Here is a 21,297-nt window from a genome sequence, read left to right as displayed (position 1 = left end):
GCTGTGATGGGGCAGCTCATCAATGGGAACTGACAGAAGAGAGACCCCTTCTCTCCACATGTGATTGATCACAGGATTGCCGTGACCCAACAGTGGGATGCAGTTGTGGAAAAGGCAAATAGAATGCAAGGATGCACTGGGCTAAAAATAATCGTTTCTTTCAAAGATAAAGAGATATTAATGCCATTGTACAGAATATGGGTGAGACTTCATCTAGAACATGGTGTATGATTCTGGCTTCTCCTTGTTTAAGAGAAATAAATGCATGCTGGGACAGGTCCAGAAACATGCTATTAGAAAGATGCTGGAAGTAGACAACCTATTTTATGAGAGGAGAGTAAAAGACCTTGGCTTGTTCAGCCAAACAAAACAAAGGCTAAGAGGCGGATACGATTGCAACAGCAGGGAAAAATTTTGAGAGCGAGCAGCTACCAAAGCTGAATTGGCACAAGAACACAGGGGTATAAACTGGCCATGCATAAATTTAAACTAGTCGACTAAGGCTATGTAATAGGGGCGAGAAATCTAGCAGACTTTTAAGATGAAACTTAAGACTACATGACAGGGTTAGCTAAAACAGCAGGGAATCAGACTTAGTGTCCAAGTCCTTTCTGATCCTCTATAAATTGTGACTGTATCACAATCACCTGGATTGGAAGAACCATTCTATTATTTTTAAAGTTTTCACTGTATCTTCAGTGCTGTAGCTGTATCTTTAGAGACTGATAGTTGCATACAAAGATTTTTGAAAATGCATACTTAAATACTGTTATTTCATCATTTAATTTTTTTTAACAAGAAAATTTGTCGGGTCAAAATTGTGGTTTGGAGCGTTAGCAGAATTTGCAGGTACCGCTAGGTATTACTGGGAAGGGACCACAACAGGGGTGGCCAAAAGTACAGAATGACTGAGACAAACTGAAGATGCAAGACACCCACCATATGACCATCCTGCAGCACACAAACATCTGAAGTCACCCAGGAGCTTCCTCACCAGCGCCTAACCTCTCAATGCCACACCCAAGGAGCCACAACTACAGATGTGGAATGAGAGACTGAAGAAAATACCTGACAGCAGAAAAAAAGGACATTCCAGCAGCTGAGTTCTTACCACCAGGGGCTGGCGAACCATAGCAAAGGCAGCAATGTGTCAACTGCCTACCTGCCAGAGTTGGATGCTTCAAGGAATTAATGAAAAAGTGGGGCTATACCATTGGTTCAGCCACCTGAGACTGCAGTGCCCGCTGCCTGAAGGCACATGTACGAAGAAAGACATTGCAAAGTACAATAAATGAGCACAAGCACAAGTAACAAAATAGTCAAATGTGGTATAGAGACGCAAGAAGAACAAGGAGAATGCTGTAAAGGTAGTAAGAATCTTTCTACTGTCAGAATAACTGATAAAGAAATCAAAAGGAGTAAGTGTCAAAATATCCAGATAGATGACTCCATAAAACTGGTGACATCCACATACAACGTTAAGAAAGCTATTCTAATTCACATTTAAGTGCCTGAGAGATCCAAGTTCTACATTTAAAAAATGTTAAATTAACCAAAATGATTAAGAGAAAGCTGAATTTACCAAACACCTTGGAGTTATCCTGCTTTTCTCATGCATGCAAATGCCAAACTTAGTTGCCTGTCTCTTAAACCATATCATAGGCATGAGTAAACTGACAAAGATCAATAAAAGTCAGACACATCAACTCTACAGTTAGAGAAACTGAAACATTAGTAAGATTATCTAGAAAACCGATAAATGTGAGCAAGAGTGTGAGCGAGAGTACGTACACACACACACACTTCCTCTCATAAATATTCAGGTGAAATAGTATACTGAATTAATGCAGTTTTCTTCTAAAATGGCAGCAGCTGCACAATTGCTATGAAGACCCACTTAAAATTGTTAATATCTGTTTACATTATGGTTCCAACTGAAATTGAAGTTCTTCTGTGCTAGGTTCTGCATAAATACACAGAAAGAAGGCCTATCACAAAGATTTTATCATTCAAATAGGTAAAACAGACAAGTGGAAGGAAAGAGGCACAAAAAGGTGGAGAAAAAGGACCTGAAGTCATGCAGCAAGTCAACAGCAGAAGCAGGAACAGACCAAGAGATTTCCTGAGTGCTAACCAAGGACTCTCTGCCCATTTGCCTATCCTGCTACTCCGTGCCAGGTTAATGTAACAATTTATCAAAGAGAGAGGTTCTTGAAAACAACAATGGCACTCCTGATTCATGAACTGGTTACTGAGGCCCTGAGAGACCATGATCTGACAGGGAGGGAAATCCACAATGAGTGGTCGCTCCTTAAGGACATGATCCTAAAAACACAGGAGAAGTCCAATCCAGACTATAGGAAAGGTAGCAAAAGGGCTGGGGAGCCCCTTGGCTCAAGATGGAACTTATGGACCTCCTGAATCTGAAAAGAGAAGCTTATAAGGGATGGAAGTCGGGAACTACCACTAAAGAGGATTATGCAGCACTGGTCCAAACCTGTAGGGAGTGGACCAGAAAAGCCAAGGCTGAAACCAAACTCAAACTGGCTATGGGAATCAAAAGACAATAAAAAGACAACAAAAGCAGATATCAAATTTACATCTGAATAGCTAAATGCCTTAATGCACGTGTAGATGCACTAAGGCACATTAATGTTATGTCAACTGACTTCGGATTAACTTTAGTCCTAAATTGGTCTGTGCACTGCGTAATGTGCCTTAGCGTGTGCACATGTAGTCATGTGCCTAAACTGCCTTAATGTGCATTAGGCAAATGTGCATTAAGTTTAGGTGTGCGTAAAAGCATGTGTAGGCATGCCCACTCTGTCTGCTAGTGATGCACACTGAGTGAAGGCACCAGTCAGTAAAGTGAAAGTGTCTCAGCACATCTTTTAAGAAGTTAAATACAATGCCTATGCCCCCCCACCAATCAGTAGTGCAGGACGGGGACACTAGGAAATGCCTGCAAAAAACAAAATCGGCACTTCATGCTGTGACCAAGCTGCAAAATTGCTTTGTCTCACTGCAACTTAAGTAGACCTCTACAAGTGCCATGGTTCCACGCTTTGGATCTGGCTCACAAACCAGCCCTGCACTTCAGGTTTGAATTGGTTTGGCACAAGTGGCTACAATAACACTCCAATCCAAGTATTTATACTAAATTCACATTTTCAAGGTTTTCTTTGTACCTGTGAGAGCTATGGACCACATTATAATGATTCTTATGCTATCCTGCAACTCTGGCAACATATGCCCATGGTTCCTAGGCCTTACCTCAGCCTTGTCCAGGATGCATCTGAGCCCCAGTAAGGGGAACCAAGTCTGACATACTGATCAGAGTATGCATGGTCACACATTGAACATCTGCATAATCTACTGTGGGTAGGGTTTTTGTGGGTATTGGAATCTCAGCTTGGCAGAACTTGGCTTATGGGGATAGCCCCGTTTTTTTTTATTCCCCAATTCAAATCCTGGCCTTGCTCAGAGCAAGTTTAAACAGTGCTGCTTAAACATGTAGCACTTCTAGAACTGCAGCCATCAATAAAATTAATTCAGTAACTACAACAGTAGGGAAATCTTGCAACATTTTCCAAATGCAAACAGGACATTAAGACAAGGATTCTAACAGCAATCTCCTACACCTCATTACCAGCTCATTGGAGGCAGTATTAGAGGCCTCATCACCTACAGGTGTATTTAATTAGTTATTAAAATTCACTGCAATTTAATTTCTTTCTAGCAGGATTCAACCTGCCCAGCATGGAGAGAAACTGTATAATAATCAGATTCATAAAACATACGCAAATACAAACTGGTTGACCTGGAACCGACTCCAACCACTCTTATTAAATCCAATGGTGTTTGCAGGGTTTAGACCCCTCCCAACCCCAAAAAACCCTTCAGAAGACTTTTTCCAGAAACAGAGTACAAAAATATTATATACCCAAATATACTACTAGGATACTGAAACACAAGAATCCACTATCAAGGGGGCAGGCAATTAGAGTCCAATACAATTCCCTGACAATTTAATGATTGTGTTTTTTTACTTCATTACCTGTATAGGCTGTTGTAATACTAAGAAGCAGAATCTCTTTGGTGAGGCAAAGCTTCATAGATCTCTCTGGAAAAAAAGTAGAAATCACTAACGTTATTAAAGATAAGATTGTTTTTAGACATTATTTTCTAATCTTCATTTTACAATGTTTTTATTTTAAAAGACTGAATACATTCTGGATTGAAAATTTCTAAATGTTCTCTAGGCCAGTGCCACTAGCTAAAAGCACTAATGAGTGGCACACATTTATTAACTGAATTTTTTTCACATGTTGACCTTTAGTTTAAAAGCAACTTTTACTTACTCATGTTGTTTCTTCAGTAAGAAACATCTTTACTTCCCTGAAATGGTTATTCCTTTTAACTTTCACTCCTACTAATGGCCTCTCTCTCCAAGCTTGTCTTTTTGTGTTACAATTACAAGTGGGGGGGGCGGGGGGAGCGGGGATTATAAATTTGCCTATCACAAAAAATAAGCAAACAAGAAAAGAAAAAAAAAGGAGGAGGAAAAAGGGAGGTACAGAAGAGGAAAAGATAAATATGCAAGAGCAACAATCTACTACAACTACTTTAGAATTCAGTTGCCAAATTGGCTAACATGATTCCCTCCATGGATGCTACTTTGTGTCATTTCATTACACCAGGTTTCAACTTTTGGATCCCCAAGTTTGTCTACATGAAGATGTCACTGTGAAGTAAATTAATGTATAACATACTAACAATTCTATGCTACATCTCCATACAGAAGTCCTTTCTTTAAAAAAAATAAAGACATAACCGAAGAGGGCTCTATTTTTGTAAGCACTATACTAGTAAGTAGTAATAAGATAGGGATTTAGCTAGACTATAAATGCAATGTAAATGTAGTGAAAGCCGCATAAATTACCTCATGCCTTTTGCAAAGGAAAAGCATCCAAATAGGCAGTCATTACAGAAGAGTTAACATGCAGCAAATTCACTCCCAAGCATACCTTGTACCAACTTGTTCCTCTAGTCATGCCCTTGGGGAGCACTAGAATTTGTCTACATGATGACATAATTGTGGAGTAAGGCATGGTGTGAATTTACAGCACCAGCTGCTATGTTCTAACTCAGCATTTGAACCTCTTCAAGCACAGTAAGTGTGACAATGCATACTGCACTTTCTTTGCTCTTTCTCTTGAGTCCTGAGAAATTCAAGCTTTCATATCACATACTCTTTGCCTCAAGGTCATGATACTTCAAAGTAGGCAAACACTACAGATGCTCAGACTGATCTGGAACATGAAGATACTGGGTCTTACTATCGTGTTAGTAACCAACAGGGAAACTGCGAGGGTTGTTTAAGAGAATGATAAGTAAAGAAAGTGAAGATTCCCAAGGCTTGTGTGCAGTAGAGACAACAAGGGTTGGAAAAGATGCAGTTATATCAGTAAAACTGCTCTTTAACTGATATGGCAGTTTTTGCTCTTGGAAGGCTGGGAGAGAAGTTGATTTTACTGTGGCAACCAACAGAGCTACAATCTTCCATAAAGCACGTTTACTATTACACTAATAGTGTTCCTAGTAAAGGTATAGCCAAGACAATATTAAATTGTGTAGAGGGAGGAAAGGCTGCAGGTCTGTTGCCTCGCATTCTCAAAGTTTCATCTGTTTGTGAACTGCTGATTAAAATGATTTGCAAGTGTGCATGTATATGAACACAATCATTAATCTGTTTTAATATATTCAGAGGTGGTTCTGAAGCAGAATAATACTTACTAAATGCATCCACTGCTCTCGTCATTTTGCTTTGGGAAGACCTGGATAAATGCATTTTAAAATCAGAAAGATAAACCAGAAATAAACTTGCCTAAGCATTGAAGCTAATTCCATTTTCAGTTTTTGTATACTTTCTTACCAGTTATTATTAGCTAGAACACATTAATGTCTAATAAAATATTTTTGTAAACCTAAACCATTAGCTATAAGGTATTTGCTTACTTACATGCATATTATTTGGAAAAGTAACCTACTTGTCTCTGGGATTTTTTTTTATCATTATTTTTTTTAACTGGATTTTATTTCCTCACTATATTTGCTTTGGTCTTTCTTATGCCTATTATTAACAACATACCTGTATCTGAAAATACCATTTCACGACTACTTTAGTGTTTCCATTTACCCATGCATTTATAATATGTATGACATCTAAGTAATTTGCTAACAATCAGCAACTAAATAATCAATGAGAGCTTAAGACAGGGGTGTGAAACTCACCCTGAGCCCCAGACCAGATCCAGACTGCAAAGGCTCCTCCCAGGCCAGATCTGGGCGGGGATACCAGCAACTGTTGTGTGTCCACTGCCAGGGAACAGCGGAACAATATTTGGGCAGCAGAAGAGCTGTGTTCACATGGCAACATGGGTCCAGAGGCATGCAGCCACACCAGGTTGTGCTAGAGCAACAGTGTGGGTCTGGAGTGCTACCATCCACAGCCATGTCCATCAGGGTCCAGGGTCCCCAAATTCTGCAGCAGGCTGTGCCCTGCAACTTCCAGTGGCCTGCTGGACTACTAGCAGTCTGGATGGAATGGTTCTGCAGTCTGAAGACCAGCCCGCGGGTCATATGTTTGACATCCCTGGCTTAAGAGATCTTTATAGGATAAGAAATTGGTCCGGTATGTGAAACAGCCCTTGCCATTGCAATAGCATGAAATCTTTTAAAACTATTGGACAGATAATCTGTCTACACTGTAGTTGATTTTTTTATGGCAGATTGAGTGGGTGATTTTTCAAAATCCTATCTAAAAAGAAGCCACTAAAGTAATAAGAATTTGCTGCCCTGCCTCTAGCAACAAACTAAAATTACAAACTAGCTCCTAACCCCAGTTAGCTACAAATAAACAATCATGCTATTGTCCTCTTTAATTCAGGGAAGAGGTGTGGATAAACATGTTAACTTGACCACCAGATACAAATTCTGCTAGGAACAAGCCAACTTAAAAAAAAATTCTCTGTGCTACTTGGTAAGGCGGTCAGTCCTCTCAGAATAATTATTCTTGCAGAATAATTATTGCAGCCACACAATATTTGCTTCAGCAAAATATTTGCTTCAACAAAAGTTGTTTAAATGTGTTCTTACAAAGGACAAAGTAAACTTGCCGCTTCAACCCCAGTTTTCAAATCTATTGCATCTCCTGCTTTGCTTCTATTCCCCAATCTCTTCCATGATCGGAGAGCAACAGCTAAGGTTTGGAGTCACTGGCCACATCTACACAAGACTCTGACTGCGGAGTAGCATCACATCATGCAGTAACATCACATCCTGCCACTCCAGTGCTACTGCGTAGTAGTCATGGGCTACTGTGCAGTCAGCATCATAAAAAGCTGTTCCTCAGTGTGACTGAGCAGTAACTCCGGTTACTGTGCAGTAGTCCTTGTTTATACAAGAGCTAAATGGCTGCACAGTAACGACTGCTCAGTCAGCGTCTCGTGCAGACATGGCCACTGAACCTAACACAGCTGGTCTGAGGAGGCAAAAAAAATAAAATTAAAATTAAAAAAAGACTATCGTGGACAAATATATGCTTAACAATGGAAGGAGGAGGTAAGTGACTTCTCCTAATACCCTTCAATGGAAAAACACAACTTGTGCCCTACCCTACTCTCAAGGCAACTGCCCGTAAAGAAACCCAAATGATGTGATCCTCACTTCTTATGGGATAGTAGGGACTCTTGAAAAATATTCTTAAGGCTTAATACCGTGTTCAAAACTTACATGCTTTGGGGTCAGAGGGATAAGGAAGCAAGAAGCTTTCCACAAAGGATTAGGAACACAAGTCTGGCGGGATGGTAGTGTGTTATTGCTTTAAGCACTTACGAGGCATCCCCAAGGTTTTCATTAGTGGAATCTTCCCCCTCCTGAGTATTTGACTCCTCGGGTTTCCTAATCAGAAAAAACAGAACCGTGCCCACGAGACTGATAACAGTTAGAGCGATGAAGACGGTTCTGCGGTCACCCTCTGTGGAAAAACAAAAAGATATCACAACTAGGTTTGACCTAACAAGTCTAATAAACTATTTCTACCTAGCTATGACTTTCCCCATGTTAAAACACAGAACACTTTAAGACAAGATGCATGTAATGCCTAGCATATACTTTGGTGCTGCCTAACTTACTATGCATGTGGGACAAAATGTCCAAATGGCTAACAAATGCCTGCTTTAGTGATGTTATACATACAGAATGTTGGGCATGTAAGAGAATATCACTTCCACTTTTATTTTTATTAACTCCTGTTATAGTCCCTCTATAGTGAAGGGGAAGTGTAGATATTGTAGTAGTATCCAGTACTGCATGCAAAACATGCTATTTCAAACTCAGAAGTATGGATTGGAGACTACATCCCATTCTACCAGTGCTGTTCAGACTTCTAAAACATCTTCCTTTCAAGACCCCAAGATACTATTGTTACACCATATGACACCATAAACAGAGCTGTAAAATCTAAAGGCTTTCGGCTGCTGAAACCTTAGTTTGTCAAAAGATACAGTGCATATCTGGAGGGAATCATAGGACTGGAAGGCTCCTCAGGGGTTGCCTAGTCCAACCTGTTAGCCAGTGTTGGATTTCTAACTAACAATTTATTCCATTGTCCTACTGTTCGGAAGTTTTTTTCCTAATATGTAATCTACATTTGTTTTACTGTAGTTTAAAACATTGTTTTCTGCCCTGCCTCTGAGGCAAAGGAGAATAATTAGTTTCCCTCTTCTTTCTGGCAGCCTTTCCAATATTTTTTAACACTGATATCATATTCCCCCCTTAATCTCTTCTCTAAACTAAATACATCTAGGTCTCTCAACCTTTCTTTACACTCCAACTGCTTTATTAGCTGTCACTCACATTTGGATTATCTCCAGTTTCTCTATATCCTTCTTAAAATGTCATGCTTAGCACTGGACACTCCAGCTGAGGCCTAAGCTGTGCTAAGGAAAGGGTACTATTATCTCCTATGTATTATATGCAGTGCATGTTACTGCATTGCATAGAATACGTTTTATGCACTTAGGGGCCCAACGGCAGTTATAATACCCATAACTGCATTTATTTTTTTTTGTGGCAGCATCAGAGTATAGAAGGTGCCTGCTGTTCCATATTCCTTCTGGAGTAGTTATTCTCAACCAGAGTGCCTTGACACCCTTTCATGGATGCTGCAAAATGTCAGCACTGTTAGGCGTGCAAACATGATTCTTAAGATAAACCCATAGATCTTGAATAGGCATTCACAGTGTTAAAAACGTCCTGACCTATAATTGTCTTTACAAATTCTGTGCAACAGAAAAATTGCTCTATTGTTTTTCTGTACTAAAAAAACTGAGTGAAAACTAAGAGCTGGCATTTTTCAAGGGGTGCCTTGAGTCTAACAAGGGGTGCCTAGAGTCTGAAAAGGCTGAGAACCACTGGCTCTAGAGTAAACAATTTGTTTGGCACAGTGAAGTCGTTGTGGCAGAAGCCTGCCTGCCATTCACCAAGTCCAATCAGGCAGAAAAATTGCTGAGAAGTAGCTAATACTGGTTTGTGATTGAGAAACAAACTGACTAACCTTTGAACTCCCAGAGTTCAAGCCTATGCACTTTTAATTAACTTTCTAGTGGCTCAAAGGGGAACAGAAATAAATGCTATAAATTCCTTAAAAAACTGTGAAAGAACCCAAAACAAGAATGTAGGGGTATAATCTTAAAAAAAATATTGTGTTACATATATGTAAACCTACATGTGTAAGCTATTCTTGTAGGATCCTGAATTAAGATCTAGGAAGGAAAGAGAAAGAAGAACCAATTTACAAGTGTGGTGAAATATTGTTATAATGCCATTAACCTTATAATGAAGTGGAGCGATAGTTTCAATACGAGGATTTTTACACCACTTAAAAATTAAGGAAGTCTTTAATGTGAGTTCCACTCTAGAGTTGTATTCTGGGAAGATTTGCAGGGTTCTTTTAATGTAAGATACATACAACTTCTGGTACTTCAAATCTAGTGTCCCCCAGTGCTTTCACCCAAATTTAAGCTTTTACTTTAAAAAAAGGGTTGAAACCCTTTTTAAAAAAAAAAAAAGGGCATGTTACTCAGAGGTGAAAGTAGCAGCTAGTAAAACCTGGGCCTCACAACACAGGCCGCTAACACTTGACTTACTGTAAAATGGAGGGAAGGACATTGTACATGGTGGTTGTAAACTATACATTCACTTAATTATATTGAGATTAGAATAAAATCTGGATTTTAATGTAGTCACCTATGTAACTGGAGTAATTGTAACTGAAATAATTCCAACTGTTGGAGTTTTAATTTTTATTGTGTCTGGTACATTCTATATTTTACTATATATTAAATTCCTTAAATACAGGATTTAGAGCAGAGTTGAAACAAACTTCAGCGAGACTGAGGGCTTATCTGTAAGGAGTAGTAAGCAGATATAAGGCAAGGTATGGATATCAAACACAATAGTTTTCACAAAACTCCTCTATGTCAACATGGTTATTCTAGGATAAGCATATTCATGTGTGGAAATATTCCTGAATACTTATTGCAAAATAACTTATTCTTCAGTAGCTATCCCGAACAATTTTCCTGTTTAGACAAACTCCAAGAAGCAACAGCCAAAGGGAACAGCAGCTAAAACCCACAGATCTTGTATTATGGGGGTATACCTACTAAAAACAAAATACCTTCTTAAAATAAATAAGGAATATATCAACTAAGCTATAGAGATTGCATGCCATTTTCTATGTTTCTGAATGCTCCCAACAGAGAAGTATCTATTTTTATACACTGTAAGAAACATCAAAATAAATCATACAAACCTGATATATGGGTTTTCCCTTGCCAAGCCAAGTATATATAGAGATTTCCAAAAAACAAGCTGCGGACATCAGAGAAGGGAACACAGAAATTTGGTATTTATTATGATAATGTAACATTTTTAAAGAATAAATTCTAAATACAAAGTATAAGGTACAGCTGTGAAAAAGGGCTAGAAGGAACCTTTCTTCATACTGTCTCACTGCTAACCCTACAGCAATAATTTAAAATTAAATTGAGGATTCCCTTTCATGAGGCTACTCTGTTTGTTGCAAGGATCCAAGATAACATAAGAGTACAGAGGGGGCAAACTCAGATTATGAGTTACCCTCTGCAACATTTGGGGGCTGGAGTGGTGAAAGAGCAGCTGACCCAAAGCTGCAGAGATCAATTTTGCAGTGCTTCTTCCAAGGGGCCATTTTTGTTGCTTGAGGCCTGTTTGGACAATGCTGGACTGGTTGGTGATCACCCTGGGAAATTCTGAGTGTCTAAAGATAAGTTCCTGAACATGTCGTGATTCTGAACAGTGATTCACTACAGCCCTAGAATAAAAAAGTTTCCTTCACAGAAGACAATACATTTTACTCATGCTGAAATAGCATCAGTTGTGCTTCTGGAAACTATGACAAAATGGTGCTTTTCTAATCCCTGAATCTGCTGCTCAATGCAATCTACAATGATCACCAATATATAATCTGGACATGAGATATCTTGGCTTCTCTCCTAACAGACATATGCCTCTTAAGGCTTATGTTTCTATACCAAACAGTGGGGATGTTAGCACACCAGAAGGAGAGGCCTGCAGTATTTAACTTCTGTTTATTATTAAGAATTGCACAGTACTAACAGAAATGTCATCTCCAGCTTTTCCTTCTGTTTCATAGCCTGTGAGCATCACTGAAGTATTTTCTCAGAATAAAATGTCCCTTACATGCTCACTGTACAAACAACAAGAATGAGCATGAACAAATGGATCAGTTTAACCAAGGAAAATTACCTGAACTGTAGAAGTGCCCAGAATACTCCACTATTTCTCCCAATGGTGTTTTCATCTGAATTTATTGTCAGGCAATTTCCCTGTGCAGTCCAAAGTACTAGAATTCAACCAAAAAGTTGCTCAACATGAAGTAAAAGTATCTGAGAGATATATATTAATTCAGTAAAGAAAAGCAAGCAGATGCAGAATAACTGCAATACTTACCAGCAGCTGCTATCCCAATGAAAACAGAAGCAGTGTAGAAGGCCCACGTGAAAGGCTGGATAAAAACCGCAATATATGCACTAAAACATAACAGGTCAGTTTATTACATACATACTAGATATGGACAATATCCAGCGTAGTATGCTCTTTAAAAATTACATATGCTGCTAACTATCCTCTAAGCTAGTTTTGAAAATAATCCAAAGTTTAAGAGGCAAAACAATTGATTATGCTAACAATATACTGATACTTCTTTAATGGAATCATTAAACTGAGACCAGTGGTTAGTTCTTTACTCCAAGGTCAGCCAACCCTGACAGTGCTATGGAAATAGCAAGCTCAGTTTCTGGTAGGAGGGACTGCTTGCAAGTGACACCTCTGAAACTATATTCTGTTCTGCTTGGCCAGTACAGTTTCATGCAAAATACGGTACTTTTGAAGCTGGAGAACCAAACGGAGAAGCATTTGGTGAATACAAAGCAGATGTTATTGATTTTTAAAAGTATTACTTACCTATAAAATATACCACTAACAAACATGGAGATTTGCGGTCCTACTATAGCAACCACTGAAGGTGAAATGAGATTTGATGCAGAAAACACTCCATAAATAATGGCCATGCTACACAAAGAAACAATAAAGATGAGCTGGCATTTAAAATTAAATTTGAGGTGCTGCTAAGTGTAACTGATTATTTTTTAACAAAGACTTTCAAATGATTCCAAACTATTGGAGTGAAATACACCCCCTAGGAAAGGTAAATGCATAAACTTTCTAACCTAGCCACTTTTCCGTTTCTTGTTAATTACGTTAATATGTTTCACCTTATTTTAACAAAGGAACATTACTCTGTAGGGACCTCCTGGGAAATAGTGCCAATTCCCTGCTATCACATTCAAGCACATCATGCAACTTTGACCATAAATTTATGAAGCCTCATCTTAAAACTAGTTTTGCCTTTTTTCTCCCCACCCTTCCTCACCAATTTCTGATTCCTCACTTAATTTTAAAACGCCTCATTCAGGACTGTCTACTACCTATTTTTGTTCCTACTAGCATTGTTCTTTGTCTTAAATTAGACTGTAATCCATTATGGTAGTAAACAAGCTCCTTATGTGATTGTACAGTCCCTTGCAAGTAGGTCCCTGATCATGATTGGGACTTTGGCTCCTAGGGGAATACAATGAAAGAAGAATTGGTTTCCACAGCTCTGCAGTCTTAATTTTCCTCCTGTTTTTCTGACTGTTCTTTCTAAGCATCTCTTGAATGAAATCTCCCCCTGTAAACTGATCCACACGGGCAGACCCTGTGCTCTGTATGGGCACATGGAAGCACACAGGCACAAAGGCTGGTAGAACCCCGGTCTTACTGAGCTACTTTGTGTTCAATAATGTTTACACTGTCTTCACAGCCTGGGTTAAAATCAAAGCATGCGATTAAATAATGGCATTTCCCCCTAAATTTCCATACATGTGACTCAATGAAATAGTAAGGGAATCTAAGAGTAAATGAAGGCATTTAAAGTACGACAGCAATAAAACTTTCTTTAAATGTGTTTTAAAGAGCAAATACAGCAGAACAATATAATCACTAGAGTATTAATGAAATCGGATAAAGAAAATTGGCTGTCTCTCTTAAAGTAAATAATAAGTAAATTACCTGGTATAGCCACTGCCATGAAAATCTGTGCTGTTTAAATTTGTGATAACTGTTTGCTGTGTGGAAAAAATTATGATGTAGAGAAAAATTAATATAGAAAATATGATGTATTTTTAAATATTAAAATTCCTGACAGAGAGATCAGAGTTAGAACTAATTATTAACAACTGATATCAAGAAACTAAAAGCTGTGTGTATTGATATATTAAACCTAATAAAACCCACATGAAGGTTAATATTATACCCATTGCATAGTTTGGAAACCTGAATCAAAGCTTCGTCAGACTTAGAAGCAGGGTCAAAACCAGGACATAGAAATTCTGTCTCCCATTCCTTACTCTAGTTACTCTCTCTCTTGCTCATACTTCCTCAGCTTCCAATGTAGCAGCAAGGCTATCTTTGTAAACTGTATTGATTAGTTAGCTAAGGGAACGAATAAAGAAAAATATGTAGAAGTGTGACCCTGCAAAATTCAATCACCCACTGTAATATGTATATTTATCCTAGCATGGGGACAAATTCTGGTATTACACTCCTTGTCCATCTAAACAAGTAGGCATTACAGCAGAAAAAACATAAGCTATAATAAAAGCGGACACTGCCTTCCTATGTCCTCCCTCTGTCTGCTGCCTTTTATGTGTGTGAGAGTTTGGACACCAGGCAACTTTAATTTGAATCATGACAACTAAATCTTGATTCCTTCACTTCAGACCAGTTGCTACCATTAAGTGTAACAGATGCTTGGAAGCGGGGAGCTATGTCTGAAACAATAACTAATACTTTGTGACTCAGCAGTTCCTTTCCTCCACACTCCAAATCTCAAAGCATTTCACAAATGATTAAGCCCTACAAAACTTCTTCTCTGTTAAAGAATGTCTAGCTCCATTTACAAAATGGAAATCAAGGCATAGAGGGGTTAAAAGATGCATGGACATCTGCAGAATTAGGAATTAAACCCTTATTTCCTGAGTCCCTCATCAACCTTCTGCTTTCCCAATAATACTTTGATAAATTAACTACATAATGTAGTAAATAAACCTTCTTAAATCTATCAAAAGAAAGTTGTTGGAAAAGAAAGAGTCTAAGGACCATAGCCTGAAAAATATTTAGGTGCCATCCAGTCACTGAAATCAATTTAAAACAATGACAGTTAGGCTCCTAAGGCAACTTTGAGGATCTGGGCCTAAACATGGTAACAAAAAGGATTATAATAAGTGTTGTAGTAAAAGCACAATCTTCTTGCACTGGTATGCTCGTTAGTTTTACTTCCAATCTTGCATTAGGGAAAAGAGATACAATGGCAGTAAATTATTTACTGAGAAGCAAGGCGACTTAGCAATTCTATCAGCTGTGGCAGGCTACTTGTAAGATACTATATACATATACTTGCAACGTCCAATTTGAAAAGAATGCAAGACTAGGTATGACTAATTAAAATAAGAGAAAATAGGGACTATGGTTAAGAACAGCAGCATCTTGTGGGGATGCTTTGAAGGGATTTATATAAGAATCTCAGAAACATGTTAAGTTTCAGTTTAACCAAACCGCTGGACAGACAAATGCAAAAGCAGCTATTATTCTGAAGTTGAAAGTGAAGCCGTTTAATATGATACATTCATTTTATTTTTTAAATAGCCGTGCACTCTTTCATACTGGGACCAATTCACTGCTTTAATCACTACAAGGAACACATTACCTGTAGTAATGTGTTCCTTGTAGTAAGTACCTACGTAGGCACTAAATCTAGAGATAACATTGAATAATATAGTCCATCTCACACATTGTGAAACCTTTTAGCAAAACAACCCATAAAACTGGGGTGCTAGGAAGAAAGGAGAAGTGTTGGGATACTGATACAGGTTATATATTGATAGCTGAACTTACCGCAACATTTCCACATGTTTGGAAGGCAGTGAACATAAACATAAAAGCCACTCCTAAAATAATTATGTTAAAAAGCTTTTTCGATTCAGATGACATTTTGTCTTTTCTTCGGAAGTTGTCAGCTTCTGCCTGGAAAAGCTCTAGTTTTCTTTTAAAGATCTCTTTTAAGTTCTGCTGAGAAAACAAAGCCAGGAAGAAACCCAGAAAAAAGGTTATTTTAAGCCAATTGCTAAGTGGTCAGAAGTATTCATCAACAAATTAAGAGATCTAGTACACTGCAGTAAATAGTAAATAAAGCATATAGCAGTAAATAACACTATAAACAATAGGCTAAAGGACTGGTAAGAAAATTAAGATTCTCTCTACCTTCAATATGAAGATAACAGAGCAGACTGCAGTATATTACTTCGTGACATTGCTTCCCCCAGAAAGAAGTAGTTTTCCACCATTCGAGCCAGTAAGTCAGCTCACTTTTTGGCCATTGCTCTGAATCAGATTTTGGTCAAAAGTCATTAAATCACCTGACTAAGGAAAAAAAAGATACTGGTATATACAAGTCATTTCCATTCATGCTGGACAGGAAATAAAGACGGTGTCACAATCCAGGTCAGCTGATCCAGGCTATAAGAAAACCTATGTGCATTATGGGAGATGCAGTTTCAGCACTTCTCCTCCTTAAACATGGCAAATGTTCAATATTAATAATCTGTTTGCCATTTCCACAAAAAGTATTCAGTAACCACCAGGCAATAACACATCTGCCAAGAAACCAAATCTCTCCAAAAGTCTCATAAGAACACTGTCTTGGCTTCTGCTTTCTAACATGCAAAAATAATTCAGAAGTAAAAAATGACAACGCTCAGTGTGTCCCTCCCATAAAAGCAGAAGAAAAGGAGATAGTTTATCGCTACTGACACCGGCACACACTCCCTTTCTGTTTCTGTTCCTGTCACTCACTAATTTACTCCAGAGAGGAAATGAAATGGTTGTCTCTGCAATCATTCAACATATAGCTTCCTAATGCCTCCAACATACACTAATTAATAGCAATTAAATATACTGACATCATTATTAAGTTTTGTAAACGTTTTGAAAAAGAAGTAACCTATAAGGGCAGAAAATCCTTATCAAAAAAGCAAGCAAGGCAGAAAATGAAAGTAAACCACCCTGCATTACTTGTTTTACTACTTCTTTTTATTGCACTTGAAGTGTTTGTATTACAGGAGCATGCCATCACAATTGGGACCTCAGTGTGCTAACCACAGTACAAAGACAGCAGGAAAGAAATCCAGGTCCAATTTAAGGAAATCACAAAACTCAATAATTTCAGTCTCACCAGTATTTTAGGTTTCCTGCCAAATGGGGCCTACCCAGCACCTATTACTGCAAAAACAGCCCAAAAGCTGTTATGACTTATTCAGTATTTCAACGATTTCCAAACTATTCATTTGCAAAATTGTCCAAGATTATATTTTTCAAACTTCATTGTTACGTGGGGAAGCCAATGGGACTACGTACTCCTGTGACTACTGATTTGTATAGGCTTCAAAGCACTGCTCACATGCAGCAGATGGAAGGATCATTGCCTTGGTTACTGGACTGAGGAAAGACAATCCTGAACCCCTCTTCCATATAATTAACACTTATATTAAATTTCTAGGTGAGACGGCAGGGAGACTCCCTCAGCTGTTTTGACGGATTCATTTTAAAGCAGATTTTAATCTCTTTCCTGACACGGAGGATTTTTACAACGCGATTCAGTAAGACATTTAAAATCATGCTGCTGCTCTGTGAAAGAAACACGTAGCAAAAAGCAATAAAACAGATGAAACAATGAGAAGCAACACATTTCCTTCCTTTAGATTACTGTTGCATGACATATAGTCATACTCCTATTTTATGCCAAAATTACCTCGTTACACATGCTTTTCACTCTTACGCAAAGTATTTACTTAGCAAATATTGCAATAAGAACAATTAAAATCTCACTAACCACTCTCAAAATCTTCTCACATTCACACCGTCATTACACTTAAAAAAGATCTCTAGAAGAGCAGTCTCTTCTCCTTTTCAGCTTATTTTACATTTATTTAAACAAAGTAGTGTTATCAAGGACACAGTCATACACCTCTTGAATGTTTTGTATAAGAGCTAGGTATTATGATTATTGTGTGGCTGGTATCATTAAGAAAACAATGCGGCCAAACTTCCCAGGGTTTCTCTACTGAACAGAGTTAAATGAGAAGTAAAAATTCCACGTGACAATCTACACCAGCGAAGGTGCTACAGCACCCTGGGTGCCAGTGAGATCCTTTTAAGGATGTCACAAGATGCCATATAATATTTGCACTCTTAGTTGGGCCAAACATCTCTACACATAATACACAGGATAAACCAGAGATTTCAAACACGAATCCATAGGGTCACAAAAATTCTGACTGGGATGATCCAAGTTCTTTGCAACAGAAAATCACTATTTTTTTCCACAGTCAAAAAGCAAGTAAAAGCTAAGAGATGGCATTTTCTGAGGGGTGCCTTGAGTCTAAAAAGTCTGAGAACCACCGATCAACTTCTACCATTGGTGGGAGCTACTCACTGCAAATGGCACGGCCACCTCATAGTACTGAGGCAATGAGAATATGAAATAAAATGGATAGAAATTGTACTTGGTGTCACTGCGCACGCATGTGATGCCCCAGCACATTGGAGGGGAGATGCAGCAGCATCGTTCCTCAGCTTTGGAGCTCCCTCTCTTCCCAGGTCGGCCTGGACCTCGACCAGAAGCACTCTACCTCCATGCTTCCCAAACTTCTCCTCAGCGTGACCCCATTTCCTCAGCATGGCCCCTTACCCCCAACCCACAGCCCTCCAGCCCCGCAACCCCATCCGCTGATGTCACAACCCACAGTTTGGGAACTGCTGATCTAAGCCTTTCCTATTTGGGGAGGCAGTTAGCAAGCCAGGCTGGGCTGGGATACAATGAGCTTTTGCTTTATTTACAGTCTGTTCAGTTTCACATGCTGTTTCTGTTCTGGAGCATAAGCTGCCCTGAACCTCTGTTGGGAAGGGCAGCACATAAACCCAAACAACTAAATATGGAAGCTGCAGTGAGGTGACACCCATGCCTCGGGGTGCCAGGATCTTCCATGCCGCACCTGCAGCAGCATGTCAGCGTGTGGTTACAGTAACTCAGAGCACCATACAACCTTGCTGAATTGCAGACCTGCTGTCTGGGGCTGTGTGAAATTTCGCCGGCAGTTTCATTTCAATGCCGTTTCAACTCATTTCGAGCAAAATCAAAATGAAACAGAGCTTCGAAACAGCCTTGAAACGAAACGAGGCAAGTTGAACTGTTTTGAAGCTCAAGCTGGGCTTGCCTGCAGAGAAACAGAAAGTAAAGTAAGGCGAGGGAGGGGGAAGAGGAGGGGAGGACTGCTCTCATTATTGACTGTGTAGCTGGCCGGGTGACTGTCATCCTTTTCTGGGGTCTCTTCCAATCCCAGTGCTCTGGGGGAAAGATGGAAAAACCACGCACACGCACACGCACACACACACCAGCTTGAGGTGCAGTTTCCCCCAAAGCCCTGTACCAATCTCCTTGAAAGCTGGCAGGCTTTGCCGCCTCAGCAGGGGCTAGCAAGCCTGCAGCTTTCACCCTGCTGTGGTTTAACATACCCGTGACATGAGCTTTTTGTTTTCAAGACTTCGAGGTACAGTTTCCCTGAAACCCTTGCATGTATCTCTTTGCAACTTGGCAGGCTCTGTGCCCTCAGAAGGGGCTACCATTCCTGCAAGTTGCATCCAAATCAGGTCAGAAATGGCAAAGTTATAGACTGCTTCGAGGCTCCCCATTATAACCTAGGGGCGAAACAGCGAAATAGCCTCGAAACAGCGAAACTGTTTTGACAAAACGAAACGGGACGGGACAGCGGTTTGGAATCTAAACGAAGTTCGAAACAAAACGCTGTTCCGTCGAAACGCAACTCGAAGCAGAACAGTGCAGTTTCACACGGCCCTTGCTGTCAGCCTGAGCAACATGCCCCCCCGCTGGTACAAGGGCTTTCCCAATGCCTGGCCACCAGGGCTGAGCGAAACAGCACCGTTTTGTTTTGACTTCCGTTTTGCCGTTTCGATGAGACAGCGTTTCATTTCAAGTTTTGTTTTGTTTCAAAAGCACCGTTCCGTTTCATTTCGTCGAAACTGTTTCACTGCTTCCACATTTCGCCCGTAGGCTATAATGGGGAAGCACAAAACTGCCTATAACGTTGTCATTTTTTGGCAGATTTGGATGCAAAAAGCAAGGATGATAGCCCCTCCTGAGGCCATGACGCCTGTAAGTTTTCAAGGAGATAGGTGCAGGGGTTTCTGAGAAACTGCACCTCAGGCTGCTGACAAGCAAAGCTCGTGACATGGGTGATACTGTGCGTGCATCAAGGCGTGCCTTCACTGGCGCTGGGGCCTCTACACAACATGGTAGGAGGCCTCAATGAGGCCTCCTCCTCCCCTACAGCCTCAGTCCAATCCACCCCTTTAACTGACAACAGGTAACAACTTAGCAGCACAACAGCACCAGCAGCATTTCAGGCAGCCAAACAGTCAGCCAGGATCAGAGCTGTCCTTACTTTCCGTTTCCCTGCAAGCAAGCCCAGCTTCAGCTTCGAAACGTTTTGACTGCTCTCATTTTGTTTCGAAGCCCTTCATTTCGTTTCAAATCTGCCGTTTTGAGGTCGAAATGAATCGAAACGAGACAGCCGGCGAAATTTTGCACAGCCCTAATGGCCACCCACCCCATTCAGAAACCAGGGGCAGCCCCAGCCTGGCCGGCAGGGCAGGTGCGTGCAGGGGGAGTTCGGGTGGCACAACCAGCTCTGCGGGTGCACGGGGAGGTTCTCCGCCCACAGCACTTCGCCAGGCGGGTCGTTCCTCCAAGGGCTTTTGTGCCCTTTTTCTGGGGAGCTTCCACGCTCCCACGGGGAGTTTCGCCCACAGGCAGCCCTGGCGGGGAGGGGGGGGGGCACTGGGACACTCGCACCCCCTGTCTTCACACGAGTCCTGCGGGCCGCTGAGCACAAGGAGGGGATCCAAACATCGTACATGCCCCTGGGCAGCGAAGGGCCCACGCAGGAGCCAGGCGGGGGAATGCTGCAAACTCGCCTCACGCGGCAGGTGGGAGGCCCCAACACGTGGCGAGAGGAGGGAACAACCCGCTCCCTCCTCCGCCTAGATGCCGCCAGCGCGGCCGGTCAGTCCGCCGGCCCCCACCTCGGCTGCTCGGCCGCCATTTTGAATCGCGATCTGCTCTCCCGCTCCCGTCCCCCACCCTGGCCTGGCCCGACCCCTCGCGTTCATTTTATTTCTCTTCCCCATCAGCAGCTCGGGCCCCACCGTACTGCTTTATTCAATCTAGAGGGGTTAATTATAAGTTTTTGGCAAGCGTTTCATTCAAAATTTCCCCGCCTCGGACAAGCCCTTCCGGGTCACGGCGAGGCCTCCTCCCCCCTCCCCCTCCTACCCAACGGCCGCTTTGGACCGCGATCGAAATATTAATTGCGCCGCGGCTTTTCCTCGGCGGCCGCTGACTGAGAAGCTCGGATATTTAAAAAAAAGAAAAAAAGAAGCGAGCTTCACCAAAAAAAAGTGTCTGGAGCGCGCGCGGACCCGGCGGGTCCGTTCCCG

General features: G+C 40.7%; 1 protein-coding gene across 3 annotated transcripts in view; it reads right to left on the bottom strand.

Moving 5' to 3' along the window:
- MFSD11 (major facilitator superfamily domain containing 11) overlaps positions 1-21,122 on the bottom strand; it is a 31,355-nt gene extending 10,233 nt beyond the window's left edge. The window contains exons 1-10 of one of the 3 annotated variants that reach the window (XM_025197503.1): positions 20,776-21,122; positions 15,622-15,792; positions 13,738-13,793; positions 12,592-12,699; positions 12,079-12,158; positions 11,875-11,971; positions 10,880-10,938; positions 7,897-8,038; positions 5,797-5,837; positions 4,058-4,123 (exon numbers count right to left, since the gene is read on the bottom strand). In XM_025197503.1, the coding sequence (XP_025053288.1) occupies positions 4,058-4,123; positions 5,797-5,837; positions 7,897-8,038; positions 10,880-10,938; positions 11,875-11,971; positions 12,079-12,158; positions 12,592-12,699; positions 13,738-13,793; positions 15,622-15,717 (745 nt within the window). In that variant the 5' untranslated portion in view covers positions 15,718-15,792; positions 20,776-21,122. Of the gene's footprint in view, positions 1-4,057; positions 4,124-5,796; positions 5,838-7,896; positions 8,039-10,879; positions 10,939-11,874; positions 11,972-12,078; positions 12,159-12,591; positions 12,700-13,737; positions 13,794-15,621; positions 15,796-15,987; positions 16,689-20,775 lie in introns of those variants that run through there. The other 2 variants (XM_014517260.2, XM_014517259.2) reach the window with 2 other exon arrangements.
- Between the last annotated feature and the right edge of the window lie 175 nt (positions 21,123-21,297).

This window comes from Alligator sinensis, unplaced genomic scaffold (genome assembly GCF_000455745.1).
Source record: "Alligator sinensis unplaced genomic scaffold, ASM45574v1 scaffold400_1, whole genome shotgun sequence".
Lineage (NCBI taxonomy): Eukaryota > Metazoa > Chordata > Crocodylia > Alligatoridae > Alligator > Alligator sinensis.
The sequence above is the reverse complement of the archived record's forward strand: the minus strand, read 5'-3'. Positions and strand labels throughout refer to the sequence as shown.